The sequence below is a fragment of the Lacerta agilis genome, chromosome 5 (genome assembly GCF_009819535.1).
Source record: "Lacerta agilis isolate rLacAgi1 chromosome 5, rLacAgi1.pri, whole genome shotgun sequence".
In the NCBI taxonomy this organism is placed as follows: domain Eukaryota; kingdom Metazoa; phylum Chordata; class Lepidosauria; order Squamata; family Lacertidae; genus Lacerta; species Lacerta agilis.
In genome coordinates this window covers 2389304-2405719 of record NC_046316.1, presented here as the reverse complement: position 1 = coordinate 2405719, position 16416 = coordinate 2389304, and the positions used below count along the sequence as shown (strand labels likewise).

Sequence of the window (16416 nt, the reverse complement as noted above, 5' to 3'; positions counted from 1 at the left end):
TTTGAACTGTGTCATCTCGGAACAAAGGCAACATAAGCATCACTTTCAGTGCCTAGGATGCTGCTCATCTGAGCTTTTTTAAATGTAATGCTAAGTAGTGGGGACCCATGATTTTCAACAGAACCACGGTTTGTGGAGGTTAAATAGGGTTAAGTACCAACTTTCTCTGCAATGTATCTTGGTCTCTTCACCTCCGCCTCACCCAACCGACATTTAAAGGGGTTGAAGATGACGTAGAAGCCCCCTTCCCCGGTCTTATTCTTGGAATTTGGCCAGGGATTAGAAGGCACAGGAGCTGAAAAGGCTTCGTCCTTCAGAAATTCTGCTTAAAATAGCAACCGGGCTCTCATCTCTAGGTGATTGTGCAATGGCTTCCAGGCTCAATCCTCCATATTAGCCTTTATTTTCTTTGGTAAATTGAATCACACTGACGTGGCATGGTGTGTGCCATGGTGTGGCTTATAGCCAAGAAATGGTCAAGGAGTGGGGCTTGCCAGAGCCTTGGTGACATGACTATGCTATTCAGTTATGAAAAGGATCCTGCTCTCTCCCCCCCTCCCCCTCTGGTCCCTCTCTTTGTGTCTCCCCTGAAACTAAAATTTGGGGCTACCCAGCTATATTGATTGGCAGTGGGATTACGTAAAAATAAGCACTTCTTTACACAACGCATGATTAGTTTGGATGGTCCACAGCTGTAAGATGTGGCAGTGATGACGAGATTCTTTAAAAAGGATAGGTCTATCAATGGATATTAGCTATGATAGATGGAACCACCATGTTCAGAGGTAGTATAGCTGATCAGTGGCAAAGCTGCTTGCTCCGCTACTGGGGGTGGAGAGCAGGCAGGGGTGTGGCACGCTGCCCACAGGAGCGTGGTGCGCCACCTGTGGGGGCATGGCGTGAGGGGGGATGCGCAGCGCATGTCCAGGGGGCCCGCCGTGATGGCACGCTACCGGAATAGTGGTGCTAGGGGCGGTCTGCTGTCTCTGCACCCCCGCTCCTCTGCCAGTGTAGCTGAATACACTGTCAAAAAAACGTGGGGTTGCCTTCATGCCTTTCCTGTGAACTTCCGAAATAGTCAACCTGACCACCGTTCGAAAAATAACACTGGACTAGATGGGCCTTTGGCCAATTCAGCAGTTTTTATGTTCCCATATAATGTACCAAAGCTGAAGTGATGCTAAATAATGTGCAGCAAGGCTCTGTCCCCATAATTATTTGCAAATTATAAAATTTGTTAGTCTTGAAGGTGCCGCAAGATTCTTTGCAATACGTGCAGTGTGGTTTGAACTCTCCAAAGTGCTACACCAAGTTCTAAATATCAACGGGCCATATTCAGCGTAAGGCTAATGTTCCATCAGCGCAAGGATTTTTCTTGTGCTGTGTCATTTTCTCCCTCCTTCCTCTCCCCACGTGCCCCCTTAATCTGTTCTTGCGGTTCCCCCCCACCCTCCAGAGCAGATTTAGAGATGGCGCGGGGGGCAGGAGGAGGGGAAGTCCTGTTGCACTAGTGGGAATCCTTGCACTGGCTTCCACTAGTGTTATGATTCTGTTTAATACAGCCCAATACATTTTTATTAATCATGTCCCAATTAGTGCTACCTAATTAACCAAAGCAAAATATTTAACCAAATATTTAACCTAATTAACCAAAGCAGCATTAACAGCATTGACTGTGTGTGCTAAGATGTCCACTTTTGGCACAAGAAGGAGGAAACAGGGTCTGCAACATCAACTGATGCAATTGGCAGGTAACATTTAGCCTTTTGATTGGCCAGTCTTTCCATAATAGATCCCTGGCTCCTGCTTTTGTATAGTTCAAGTGATCTGCTTGGGGATCCTGTGCTGGATTCCAGGTCTAGATTCTGGGATGGTGCTCTGCAGCTCTGCCTATTGCCAGCTCAGGAGTGTTTGTGAGGAACGAGTTAAACAACAGAATGGCTCTTTCTAAGTTTAAGATGCAAGGTTATTAGCAAACTGGCTAAGTGATACAAAATACAAGCAGAAACCAGACATGAAGGTGAACTGCCTGAGGGGCTGACATATTTTGAAGGCGGGCAAGAGGGAGGGAAATGTAATTATATCTTACAGCAACATAAATGAGCCAAAAAGAATACCTTCAGTATCTGTCTGCAGTATCAGAAATCCCGATGAGGAGAAGATTGAGAAGACAAACAGTGCTAAGTTTAAAACCAGCACTCTCCTGGCACTTGCAACGAGTAATGCTTGCTACCCATATAGTGAGGATTTTCTCCCGAACGGATGAATCTTATTGTGGTGATTATGACAGCAACAACAACAACAACAACAACAACAACAACAACAACAACAACAACAACAACACAGCAGTTTTTCCAAGAGCTCCTGGGCACCATCTATACATTATTTCTCTAATTCTTAACTACAGCCCTGTGAGGCCCATGAATGTACATAGCGGACTGGAGCACCATGTAACAAGGAAGCAAGCCTGCATCTTCTCCAGCATTTCCTGCACCACTATCCACTTGCCTGCACATGAAAACCCAAGAGACAAGAGTGTAGTATAAAGGTTAACATTTATTTATTACAGCTTGAGGGTTTGCAGTCATAGCAAACTGCTCAAGGGCAGGCAGGTGGCAGCTGTGCAAAGAGCAATGGGAAGTCCATCCCAGCTCAGTCCCATCTCCCGTTCAGTTCATGAGGAAGGCCTGCAATTGTATCTTCCCCTACCTGGGAGCAGTAGGTGTGCAAAATAGCAGGAAATAATAATAATAATAATAATAATCAATCATCATCATCTATATATATAAAATCCAAGTGTGTCTGCGTCCAGTCCCTGTGTCCGTGGGTTTGCGCTACTGCGCATGTGCCCCACGGACACAGGGATTGGAGCGCAGAGACATCGGGCCGGGAGCAGCGGCGGCAGTTGAAGCGGCAGTTGAAGTGGAACGCCGGCGCTCCAGAGGCCGAGGGGAGGCCGAGAAGGGAGGCCACGCTGCCGCTCTCGCCGCTGCAACCAGAGCCCCAAGGACTAGTGGCCCAGGAGCAGCACAGAGCAGCCCGCCCCACGGAGCGCCGACGCTCCGGAGGCCAAAGAGGGACGCCGCGCTCCCGCAGCTGCTGCAGCCTCCGTCTGACTCTGGGCCCCGAGGACTAGCGCCTCCCCCTCCCCAGCAACAGCGCCACATATGTTCTAGCACCCGTTAAATTAACGGGCATAAAAACCACTAGTAATAATAATAATAGTACAAAATGAGTATGTTGCTCCCTATTTCAATTCTTTTTCTTTTCTAACTGACTTCCTTCATCCTCAACGCGGGTCTAATTTCGTATTTGGTAAACTGTTTCTTTCTCATTTCCTTTTTCCTACTTTTCTCTATATTTTATACTTTTACACCATGTTTTGTTTTGCAAAAACTACTCAGAGCAAGTCCACGTATTGATTTTAGGACACTGCTTTTTTTTTTTTTTAGATAATCTCTATATTTTCTCCATTCTTTTTGTATTTGTCTTTGTACATTCTAATTGTATCTGTCATTTTGGCCAATTCAAGGTAATCAAATAATTTATCTTGCCTCTCTTTTTTTGTTGGCACTATCTCTTTTTTCTAGTTTTTTTGCAATTAAGATTCTCGCTACCGATGTTGCATACAGGAATATTCTCTTATTTTCACTTGCAATGTCAGAGTCTAATATACCCAGCCGAAAAGCTTCTGTCTTTTTTAAAATAAAGGTTTGTTTAAATATTTTCTTCAGCTCTTCATATACCATATCCCAGAAGCTCTTAATTTTATTACAGGTCCACCACATGTGTAGCAGCGTCCCCTCTGCTTGATTACACATCCAACACATTTTGGATTTTGTTTTATACATTTTGAATATTTTGCTAGGTGTTATGTACCATCTTTAGAAAAATTTCCTTTATGGTTGCTGCATCCTTTCTTTGCCACCTCCTGCAAGGCCAAATTTTATTTTCTCTTTTTGTGCAAGAGCGGTTCTGTGCAAAAGAGCTGCTTTAAAAATAGAAGCATCATGGATGTACCTCCAGCAACAGCCAGTGAGAAAAGGAAGGCTGTATCCTTTCCTTTTGGGCGGCTAATAGAAACCAAATGGAAGTAGTGGGTTTGGTAGAAGGCAGTGTGGCAGGAAAGCATCACCACACATGTTAAAAAAGCAAACCCCACACCTACACCACACGCAGCGTGCAATTTTGTATCAGCTTTTCTGCCCTTATTTAATTATTCACGGATTGGGATAATCCAGATTTATGAGAGAGGAATTGTGGGTTGTCACTTGAATGAGGAGGATTTCATGAGAAGGATATTTAAGAATAAGAATAAGAATAGAAGAGACACAGTAAGCTTCAGCTCTACATTAAACTTCAGTGTGGATGAGCCCAAAGTTATTAGCCAAGAAAACCAACAACCTTCATATCAAGCTCAGCAGAAAATGCCCACCTCTCTCTCTCTCTCTCTCTCTCTCTCTCTCTCTCTCTCTCTCTCTGTCTTTCTCTCTCTCTCTCACCTCCCACTTTTTGTTCTGGCCCCTCACTGTGAGACGTGACATGTGTGCATCACTCCCACAGTCTAGTCCAATCTTTGGGGGAAGTGGGTTTGTTGCACGAGACCTCCCAATCACCTATTTGTTTTCCACACCCGTCGCCCAATCACCCATTCCCACCACCCTTCTGAGTCATACCCCTCTCCACTCCCTCACTATATACTGTATAAGGGTCTGGTGACTTCTGTTTCAGTGTATCTGAAGAAGTGTGCATGCACGCGAAAGCTCATACCAAGAACAAACTTAGTTGGTCTCTAAGGTGCTACTGGAAGGAATTTTTTTAATGTTTTATTTTGTTTTGACCTATTTGTCAGTGTGTGATTGCCTCCACGCAAAAAGAGTGATGGTTTGGAAGTGCCTTGTGACTGACCACAGACCAGAAGTGTGGCCGTGTGAGCTTTTGAAGTATGAGCCCTGGTCTCCCCTGTTTATTCAATATTTTTGCCAGGGTTGGTTCTTGAAGACCAGGTCATTCTCCAGGCACTAGGGTGATGGTGTTTGTCATGCTTGCCTTGAAGAGAGCATTACAAGCCCTTGAGATTCCCACGACTATCTCAGGAAATATGCATCTTAGCACTTTCACAAAGCAAGAGTTACTCACTGAGCTTTGCAACATTTCTGTACCAGAGTTCCAGTGCTGTGTTGCCAAGTTCCACTGATGTGCATCCTCAGATGTGGCTGCATGCTGGGCCCAAGGGCCTTTGCCTTGCCCTGTTGCAGGCTGAGTGGCAGGCTGTGTCTGAATAAAAGCAGGTCTGCTCCTGCTGCTCTGTCAGCATGGTTGACAGATGCAGCATCCCAGCCTGGAATGTACCTGTTGACAGGAGAGCGACGTTGTCCTGCTTGCTTTGACACAGCAACTGACATAGCACAGAAAGTGAAACTTCAGTGCATATATAACGGTAGTTGTTATTTTAGCCTTAGCTCTTGCATTTCCCCCACTCCCAGGATGGCTAGCTACCCATAAAACACAACAGTAGAAACAGTGTTTCCTGCCCACCTAGCAGTTCGAAAGCACATTAAAGTGCAAGTAGATAAATAGGTACAGCTCTGGCAGGAAGGTAAACGGCATTTCCGTGCGTTGCTCTGGTTCGCCAGAAGCAGCTTAGTCATGCTGGCCACATGACCCAGAAAAACTGTCTGCGGACAAACGCCAGCTCCCTCGGCCAGTAAAGCGAGATGAGCACCGCAACCCCAGAGTCGTCCGCGACCGGACCCAACGGTCAGGGGTCCCTTTACCTTTTTTTAAAAACAGTGTTAAAAACCACAACAAAAATCCAACATTTTCACCCCCCAAAACAGGACTTTAGTGCTCATCAACAGGGTTGCGTCCGAGCACTGGACCTTTGGCAAGTGTCAGAATGCCGGAATGAAAGGGATTCTGGCGCTCATCATTAGGGTGCACCAGAGCTCTGGTGAGATCCTGCTGGCTTGCAGCGCAACAAAAAATGGGAAATCCCAGGATGCAAACAGAGGCCGGGATTGGCTTCTGTGATTCCAGGATGTCCCGCTTAAAACAGGACAGTGGAGGGGTATGTAATACAACCCCACACAACACAGTAATCAAAGGCATAAAATAATCAGTGCTGCAATTGACTCAATAGGACAGGGGTGTGGAAGCAGATTGTCTCCCCTATCACGGTGAGAGAAGGGTGGGGTTATCCAACTATCAGTCATCTGACGGTGATGTCCAGTGACCCTTTTTCACCTGCATAGTTTGAAATCAAACTGTTATGTATTGAAGTTCTCACCTTGGCCACCAGGGGTGTGTGTATATAGTTTATTCTGCTGCGGTTTTCACTCAGGTCAGCTTATGCAAATGAAGGATTATAAACTGACACTCAGGGATTGGATAGCTGCAGAATATTGTTACTGTTGCGTTGTAGCTGAGTTCTATATAAGCAGGTGGCTGAGGCCTTCAGCTCAGTTCTGTTCCAGCCTGCAAATAAACAAGAGCTGTTTGGAAATCGCTGTGTCGTCTGCTGTGTCCACCCACAACTTAACACTGGCGACGAGGATGGGATTATGGACATCAGAACACAGACAGCACACAGCCAGTCTCAGAGCAAGGGCAAATCACTGAGCTGAATCACTGAGCTGAATCACTGAGCTGAAACGCTGAGCGAAATCACTGAACAGAACCAACTCAGAGCTGCCCGTTCTGGCTAGAGCACTGTGTTCCATCCATCGCCCACCACGTCGGCATCGGAATCATGGCTACACTAGTGCCTCTACCGCCGTTTGCCCCGGCCTCTGAATTATGGGACTCATATCTCGCTCGGTTCGAATGCTACCTTCAAGCAAACGAGCTAACAGAAGTATCAGAGGAGCGGAAGCGAGGCCTCTTCCTCAGCCTCTGCGGGCCCGAAGTGTTTGAGACGGCCAGAGTTTTAGTCGCTCCACTCGCAGTTCACAGAGCACCGTGGGACGTGCTCCAAGAGAAGCTACGCAGCCACTACGCGCCCAAGCCATCCAAAATTGCTGCCCGCCATGCGTTTTACCACCGGAACCAGGCAGAGGGGGAGTCGATCAACGACTACGTCGCCGCCCTCCGGAAGGCCGCATTAACCTGCGAGTTCCGAGACTTGGACGATGCTATGATGGATCGGATCGTCTGCGGGGTCTGGGACAACCGTCTGCAACGGCGTCTCCTTGCCAAGCCAGACCTCACGCTGCAGAAGGCCATCGAGGAGGCTGCGGCCTCAGAAGCGGCTGAACTCTCTGCCCAAGAGATCCACAAGGCCAGCAGCCCCCGTCCTACAAAAAAGCCAATTGCTGTACACCATGAAGAGGCTAGCAGCGACGAGGCAGCAACCAGCGAAGACGATGACGTGCACCAGATGAAGCGGGAACGCGGGAAGTTCAAACAGAGGTCCAAGGACCAATCAGAATGCGCCGGCTGTGGAGGCAACCACCCCCGCGCCAAATGTCGATTCAGAGATGCCACCTGCCGACAGTGCTCCAGAAAAGGCCACATCGCCAAGGTTTGCCGATCAACCCCGTCAAACACAGCCTCTTCACCATCTCGTAAGTCCAAATCGTCACCCCGGTCCACGAACAGTAACTGTTTCGCTCTCACCAACTGTTGCTGCTCATCCGGAACCACGATTGGACAAACCGACTCGCCTACGCGACGCAAACTACACATCACGGTGCTCATCGAAGGAGCTCCGTGTGACATGGAGATCGACACCGGGTCTGCCCTGTCCGTTGTGTCCTGGAGCACTATCAAAAGACTTGTGCCCAAGCTTTCTAAGAGGCAGCTTGACCGACATCGTGTACACCTGAGGGACTACCAGGGGAACGACATTCCCGTGACGGGCGTCGGCCAGTTCCAGGTCAAGTTCAAAAATTTCTCGGGCCCACTCCGACTCGTGGTAGTTGAAGATCCGCGGCCCAGCCTCCTAGGGCTAGAATGGTTTGGTGCCCTCGGCCTGGAAGTCACCGGCATCAACTGCATCTCCAACGCGGAAGTTGAAAACTTAACTAAAGAATTTGCCGAGGTTTTCGATGGCACATTGGGCCAATATACAGGCACACCCATCTCCTTTAGCCTTGATCCACAAGTAGCTCCAATCAAGCTAAAGCCACGCCGGGTTCCGTTCGCCCTCAAGGCTAAGGTGGACGAACAACTGGACAAATTAATCGCGCAAGGGGTTTTGGAGCCGGTCGACCATGCCAAGTGGGAAACGCCTATCGTCACACCTGTCAAGCCGGATGGGTCGGTGAGGATATGCGCAGACTACAAGTGCACGATCAACAAGGCGCTTCAGCAGCACGCTTATCCAGTTCCCGTCGTCCAACACCTGCTGCATTCTTTGGGCGAAGGCAAGGTCTTTGCTAAGCTGGACCTTGCCCAAGCCTATCAACAACTGCCTGTTGACGATGCCACCGCTGAAGCTCAGACGATCGTCACCCACCGAGGAGCGTTCCGATGCCGCCGACTACAGTTCGGGGTGAGCGTGGCTCCTGGCATCTTTCAAAGCCTCATGGAGCGCCTCCTGCAGGGACTGCCAGGCGTGGTACCATATTTCGATGATGTACTGGTATCCGCAGACTCAAATCAGCAGCTGTTCGAGCGCCTCCGCGCTGTGCTGACCAGGTTCCAGGAGGCCGGACTCAAGGTGAAGAAAGAAAAGTGTCTGATTGCCGTTCCACAGGTGGAGTTCCTGGGCTACCTCATCAACGCCTCTGGCCTTCACCCAACGGCATCCAAAATCCGGGCCATCCAGGAGGCCCCGATTCCAAAGAACAAGACTGAGTTGCAGGCGTTCCTGGGGCTGCTGAACTTCTACAATATGTTCCTGCCCCACAAGGCAACGCTAGCTGAGCCTCTCCACCGCCTGCTCAGCACGAAGGCGCCATGGTCCTGGGGTCATCGGGAGACAGCGGCCTTCAACGCGGTCAAGTCCCTTCTCTCCTCAGACAGTGTGCTGGTACAGTACAGTGAAGCCAGGCCACTGGTCCTCGCCTGTGACGCCTCGCCCTTTGGCATCGGTGCAGTCCTCAGTCACCGGTTTCTGGATGGGAGGGAAGCACCACTTGCTTACTTCTCTCGGACGCTGTCTCCGGCGGAACGGAATTACAGCCAGCTCGACAAGGAGGCACTGGCGCTTGTGGCTGGAGTGAAGAGGTTCCACGAATATCTCTACGGGAGAACCTTTGACCTCATCACTGACCACAAGCCGCTCCTGGGCCTCCTTGCGGGGGACAGACCAACTCCGCCGATCCTCTCGCCACGCATGCTGCGATGGACTGTTTTTCTGGCAGCCTACAGCTATCGGCTCATTCATCGCCCGGGAAAGTCGCTGGGCCATGCTGATGCCCTCAGTCGTTGCCCTCTTCCGGCGTTTGTGGAAGATCCAGCTCCTGCTTCATCGGTACTCCTGCTTGAGGACCTTCCAGCTGCACCAGTGTCGGCTGCCGATGTGGCCTCCGCATCTTCCCAGGACCGCACCATCAGACGTGTGCTCAACTGGGTGTGGAGGGGGTGGCCAGAAGGGCCATTCACAACTGAGTTCCAGCCATTTGCAACCAGACAGCATGAGCTCTTGGCTCATCGCGGCTGCCTACTGTGGGGAGACCGAGTCGTGGTTCCCCAAAGACTCCGCCAATGCGTCCTTGAGGCTCTGCACATCGGCCACCCAGGGATCGTTAAAATGAAGGCGTTGGCTCGGTGTTACGTCTGGTGGCCTAACATGGACGATGCCATCACCTCCTGGGTTGCCTCCTGTCAAGCGTGTCAAGAATCGAGACCTGCACCACTGGCAGCTAAGGGCAACACCTGGGAGACGCCAAAGGCACCCTGGTCGAGAGTGCACATTGACCTTGCTGGCCCTTTTCATGGCCGGACCTTTATGGTAGTGGTGGACGCTTATTCGAAATGGCTGGAGGTGGCTCTGATGCCCTCCACCACTACTGAAGCCATAGTCCGGGTGCTGCGGGGCCTATTTGCAACACATGGATGTCCTGATGTCCTCGTCTCCGACAACGGGCCACAGTTCACATCAGGCGCTTTTGAAAGGTACCTCTTGGGGCTAGGCATCCGCCACGCCCTAACAGCACCATTCCACCCGGCCAGCAACGGACAGGCGGAAAGAATGGTGCGCTCAGCGAAAGAGGCACTGGCACGCCTGGACCAGAAGGACTGGCATGAGCGAGTCACGGAATACTTGCTCGTGCAACACATTACCCCGCATGCAGCCACAGGGCGGAGTCCAGCTGAACTGCTTATGGGCCGTCGCCTCAGATCTCCGCTCGACCGGTTGCATCCAGACTTCGGGGTAGCCGAGCCCCCGGGCGGTGCTAACGCACCAAGGTCTTTCATTCCCGGGGATAAGGTTTTTGCCAGAAACTATGTGGGTGACATTCCTTGGGTGCCGGCCACGATAGTTGGAGTCACTGGGCCCCGCTCATATCAGGTGGCACTTGAGGACGGGCGTTTGTGGCGCCGGCACATAGACCAACTGAGGCGCCGGGTTGGGACTTTGGACGATACCGCAGTACCCTCAACGGCAGCCTCAGCTCTAGAACCGACACCAATGGAAGGCGAGGCTCCATCTACACCCCCTTCACAAACTGCGGACATGGAGCCGAGCCGAGCCACTGCAGGGGTTTTGCCTGACTTCCTTGAGACTCCGACCACTGCCTTGCCTGAGTGTCCACCAAGTCCGATCGCGACAGGCCCTTCAACAGCAGCGGAGCCGGGGAACTCAGGCCCAACGACACCATTGGTAGCACAGCAGTCGCAACGGGACTCGGGCAGCCAACCGGACTCTGATACTGGCCCACGGCGGTCAGGTAGGGTTCCCAAACGCCCAGCGTATCTAAAAGACTATGTTACACACAATTTGCACACATAATGCTGCATCGTAAATTGAACTGTTATGCTATGTGCCTTAATGAATCAACAAGAATATTGCTGTATATAATGGAACCACTATGCTTGTAACCTAATGCCTTATCTCGGTGGGGAGGGGTGTTATGTATTGAAGTTCTCACCTTGGCCACCAGGGGTGTGTGTATATAGTTTATTCTGCTGCGGTTTTCACTCAGGTCAGCTTATGCAAATGAAGGATTATAAACTGACACTCAGGGATTGGATAGCTGCAGAATATTGTTACTGTTGCGTTGTAGCTGAGTTCTATATAAGCAGGTGGCTGAGGCCTTCAGCTCAGTTCTGTTCCAGCCTGCAAATAAACAAGAGCTGTTTGGAAATCGCTGTGTCGTCTGCTGTGTCCACCCACAACTTAACACAAACTATGTGGGGAAATGTGCAGCTTGCAAAGTGCTCTGAAAGGGTTCCTCAAGAACCAAGTGCCAGATGATACTTGGGCCTTGTGGAGCACTTTGAAGGTCAGCTGGGGTGTGGTATGGGCCAAATGGCCTTATGGGCCGCTCTATGATCTGAAGGCCTGTGCAAATAAATAGGTCTTTAGCTGTCACTTGAATGAAAATCAGTTTGGGGCCACCAGATCTGTACAGGGAGGGATTTCTGCAGACAGGGTGCTCCCCTGAGAATGCCCTACAGGGCTCCCCTACAGATCTGAGAACCTGGGTTGACAGGTGTGAGAGACGCCACCACATAAAGTACTTGGGGTCTAAGCTCTTCAGGTCAGTATGTCAGTACCAGTACCTTGAATTGGGCCTTGATAAAAAGACCCATCTTGTCACTGGAAGTCCATGTGGCCTCACTGGGAGGAGGGCCTGTGCCCAGTTTCAGCTTTAGACCGAGATAACTTGGCTGCAGTAATCCAGCCTCTGATAACTTCCCGGTTGTATTTCTGAGATGCACTCTACACTGGACTTCCCTTGAAGAACAGTTGCTACAAGGACACTGCCCATTTGCTGCTTGGGGCAGCAAGGTGGCATTGCATGACCCTAATTGGTAGAGTATAACACTGGCTGCCAGTGGGCTACCAGGACTCTTTAACCTCTTTAAATTGTCCCCAGTCTTCACATATTCAAAACCTCTGCTGAGCTGAACATTTTGGTACAGAATTGCTTCTTTCAGTTATTGGAATCCAACAGTGGCATTTAATTTGGATAGACATGTACAGTTTAAGGGAAGATTATTTGATATAGATTCCATTTCCCAGTTCATACTAGTGGTGGGTTTTTTTTGGGGGGGGGAATATCTGATTTTTGCTGACCTTTTAGCCTTTGTGCAGTTTCAAACAAAGCCCTGACGAAAAATGAGTTGCCATTCTACTAGGATTCCAAATCTGCATCCAAAATGTATGCCAGGCAGCCATGTCTCTTCCAGCTTGACCCGCCTCCACCCCAGTATCCTTAATATTGCAGTAAGAAAGATTTCAGGCAGGAGAGGATAATAGGATAACAAGAGCTGAGGAGGAATAGACAGGAGAAGCCATGGCTGCTTCATCTCTGACTGGATCAAGGAGGGATCCAGCCTTGCCTACTGACCAGGGTATATGCAGAGTGGGAAAGAAATTGTCTGGGTTAAAGGATTGCATCCTATGTTTTCATGCATTATAGGTTAGAAGATAATGCCGAAGAGAGAACGTGTTTCCATAGCCAAGGCTGTATTCCAGGGAGATTCCCTAACCCTCCACCCCCATCTCAGTTCCTGCCAATACAAGTCAATTTTATGAGGAAGGGGAATCCGTCCAAGGAAATGAACTGGGGGGGAGGGAAAGGATGCTTAAAAAGGGAGGTGTGTTTATGGAATATGGCAAGCAAAATGAATGTGGTGAAAAGTCTGCTATTTCCCAGCATGCTGAAGATATTAGTCAGTATTTAAGTAGGACAAAACTCTAAGGTCATCACGGCATTCGGGGGGGGAAAGGGTGCTGACAGCTGGCATAAGCAAACGTTTATCTCTCCCATCAGATCCTAAGCCAATGTGTTCTTAGGGAATTGGTAGGAGGCTGCTTCTGGAATGTCATGCATGCTGCCGAGCTCTCCACTTTTGAAACATGACCTCAACTAAGATCTAAATGGGACACATATCAAATAATCCTTCCTTAAACTGTACGTTTCCTTCCAAATTAAATGCCACTGTTGGGTTCTAATAACCGAAAGAAGCAATTCTATACCAAAATGTTCAGCTCAGCAGGGGTTTCGAATATGTGACCCTTCGTTATTCTGCATTTTGCACTTTCAGAAACTGACAGTGTAGGAGACAGTTAGCCATGTGTTCTGTTCACGGCGGAGGGCAGAAAACTGCAGGGAGAGAAGCGGAAGATGCTGTCAGGCCAGAGCCCAGAGTATTGGGGGGGGGGGTTTCATAGCAGAAAGCAGTTTGAAAGGCAGAATGTATGCAGCCATATATAAAATAGCCACCCAACAATATATATGATCAGCCAACAATAGATATCCACTGGGCAGTTTACAATAATAATAATAATAATAATAATAATAATAATAATAATAATAATAATAATAATAATAATAATAATTCTCACAAACAATAAGACAGCACCTGCAACCCCCTGCTCATACTGTGTAAACATGTTGTTGTTGTTGTTGTTGTTCAGTCGTTCAGTCGTGTCCGACTCTTCGTGACCCCATGGGCCAGAGCGTGCCAGGCACCCCTATCCTTCACTGCCTCCCGCAGTTTGGCCAAACTTATGTTAGTAGCTTCGAGAACACTGTCCAGCCATCTCATCCTCTGTCGTCCCCTTCTCCTTGTGCCCTCCATCTTTCCCAACATCAGGGTCTTTTCCAGGGAGTCTTCTCTTCTCATGAGGTGGCCAAAGTACTGGAGCCTCAACACGACTGAACAACAACAAATGCATCTTTCACATTCACTACAGTTTTCATAAAATACGTTTAAAGATTTATTCAACACAAAATAAAAAAATAAAAAAATCCTTCCAGTGGCACCTTAGAGACCAACTAAGTTTGTTATTGGTATGAGCTTTAGTGTGCATGCACACTTCTTCAGATACACAGGTGTGCATGCACACGAAAGCTCATACCAAGAACAAACTTAGTTGGTCTCTAAGGTGCTACTGGAAGGATTTTTTGTTTGTTTTGACTATGGCAGACCAACACGGCTACCTACCTGTAAAGATTTATTGTTAGCTAGAAATGCCATCCAAGTTGGAGCCAAGAGGGAAATGGTTGGGGGGCATTCCCCCCTCCCCAGTTTGACCTGAGAAAAAGAAAAAAGAGGCCGTGCTGTGAGCTGGCTAATGCAGCTGCAACATCCTTGGCTGATATGGCTTTCTTTGGGAAGCTGTTAAAGGGATTAGGGGCTACACTATCTGATCAAAGGAGGGTGGCTCCTCCACTGTGTAGTGCTTTTGCATTGTAAATAAAGCACATATTACAAGCAAACAATCTTCTGCTACACTGTCCGTGGAACTTTTCATCACTTGTGGAAGTGGAGAGCAAACTTGAACTTTTTCTTTTTGTGTAAGGAAGAAAACAAAGCCCATTAACGTCCCTATTTGTTTAAGAAAAACAAACAAACAAACAAACAAACAGTGTCTTTAACACTTTCTCTAAACCAGACGATTCCAAACTATGGCCTGTGGGCTGGATACGGCCCGAGGGACTTGTTTATCTGGCCCGCGGCGACCCGCGCCGCCCACTCTTACCGGCGTGGCCGTCCACTTCTGGGTTGGAGGAGCACTGGAAATAGCTCATGTGCATGTGCTAGCATCATTTCCGGTGCACTTCCGGGTTGGAGAAGGCCCGTGCGCATGCACACAAGCTATTTCCGGTGCTCATCCGACCTGGAAGTGCACCAGAAATAGTGTGCGCGCACGCGTATTGGCGCACGCTCCCCCACCCTCCAGTCCGCCGTGTGATTGGTGTTGGAGGCACCGGCCCAAGCCGGGTAAGTTTGCCAACCCCTGCTCTAAACCTCTGAGCTTCTCACTTTGTGTTCAGTCTCCATGAGGTAGACACGTTTCTGGATTTGGTTAATTTTGTTATTCTGAAACACTATGTATGTAGTATATAAAGGGGGAAAATTTTAAATGTTCATGCTTTTTCATTATTTATATATTGATTTACTGAATGGCGCTTTACAAAGCAACAAAAACGGAGTGCAAAAGAGGCCTCTGCCCCGATTAGCCTACAGTCAAAAGTGAGCCACCAGGAGAGACAACAAGGAGAGTCAGGAAAGGAACTAACCATGCTCTTAGGAAGGGTCCCTGCTCCTGCAGCTACACCTACTTAGACTTCATTCAGCTGGAGATGAGGACCAGCAAAGCTCGCCCAAAGGCACCATGGAAGAGGAAGGGTGAGAAGCCACCTCACAGGTGTTCTCAGAGGCATTGTGAACACACCTGCAAATGGCTCTTTGTTTGCAGCATATTCAGCCCACCCTTCTCTTTAAAAATGACGTTCATAGTGGCATTTTTCTCCATGGTGCCTTCCAAACTTCCTTGCCGCCACTGCTTCTTGTCTTCACCACCTGGAGCAGGGCATCATTGAATTGATCTTCATGGTTGTGTCATTTCATGTGGTTGGGAGCAGTTCTTAAGTCCTCTGAAACAGACTGGTAAGACAGCAGAACAGCTCTGTTAAAGGCACCAGTCTTCCTGTTAACACCCCGGTAGTCACATTGTAGACAAACTGAAGTTTTCAAACTTGCCTCCAAAGGTTGGCTTTTGTGCAGAATATTACAGGAAGGGGTTCCTGCACTGCAGGGTATTGGAATAGATGACCGTTGGTGGTCCCTCCCAACGCTGCTCTTCTATAGTTATGTGACCAGGGCATGCATGATGACTATGGCCTGTTGCACAGCCTGGGAGACAGGTTGGAAGCTTGTGAGACTCCATAAGCCAAAGGCCACAGAACGGAATAGCCACATCCCCTGCAGGAAATGACCTGACCAGAAGGACTCAGTATGGCAGAGCTGAGCCCAGTTATATTTGTGGCACTACTCTTCTTTTTAATTCTTCTTCCTCCTCCTCCTCAACCCATAGGTGTGGTTCGCCAGGTGAAACCCATCATTGGCCCTTTCCATGCTACGTTGAAGCTGGAGATGAACTACGTCATCGGAGGGGTTGTCTCACACCGCAACGTTGTCAACGTGCACATCTTCGTTTCGGAGTACTGGTTCTGATTCACCTTGCCACCTGGGCGGAAGCAGGAGAGCTTCCAAGTGAAACTCTGCCACAAACTCATAGAAAAGTTGTGCACACCTTTTGGGGTGGGGAGGAGCGAGATGGGGGTTGGGAAGTGAGACCAAATAGCTTTCTTTTCAAGTAACATTTCTGGTTTATAGTTTAATTAAAGGACCAATAGCAAACTATCTAAAATAGAAGTAGGATGGAGCAATAACTTTTGAGTCTGATCTAGCTGGATTGTATATCAAAATAACTAGTGTGTCCAGCTCCCTGTCCTTCTATGGGGTTTTAAATTCTGTTTTGAGGTCTTTTAGGCAGGGTGCTGCATG

General features: G+C 48.9%; 1 protein-coding gene across 2 annotated transcripts in view; it reads left to right on the top strand.

Annotated features, from left to right (window-relative positions):
• The window catches only part of FBLN1 (fibulin 1), a 64171-nt gene extending 47988 nt beyond the window's left edge, over nt 1–16183 (top strand). For both annotated transcript variants that reach the window (XM_033148264.1, XM_033148263.1), the window contains exon 17: nt 15944–16183. In XM_033148264.1, the coding sequence (XP_033004155.1) occupies nt 15944–16083 (140 nt within the window). In that variant the 3' untranslated portion in view covers nt 16084–16183. The remainder of the gene's footprint in view (nt 1–15943) is intronic.
• The last annotated feature ends 233 nt before the right edge of the window (nt 16184–16416 follow it).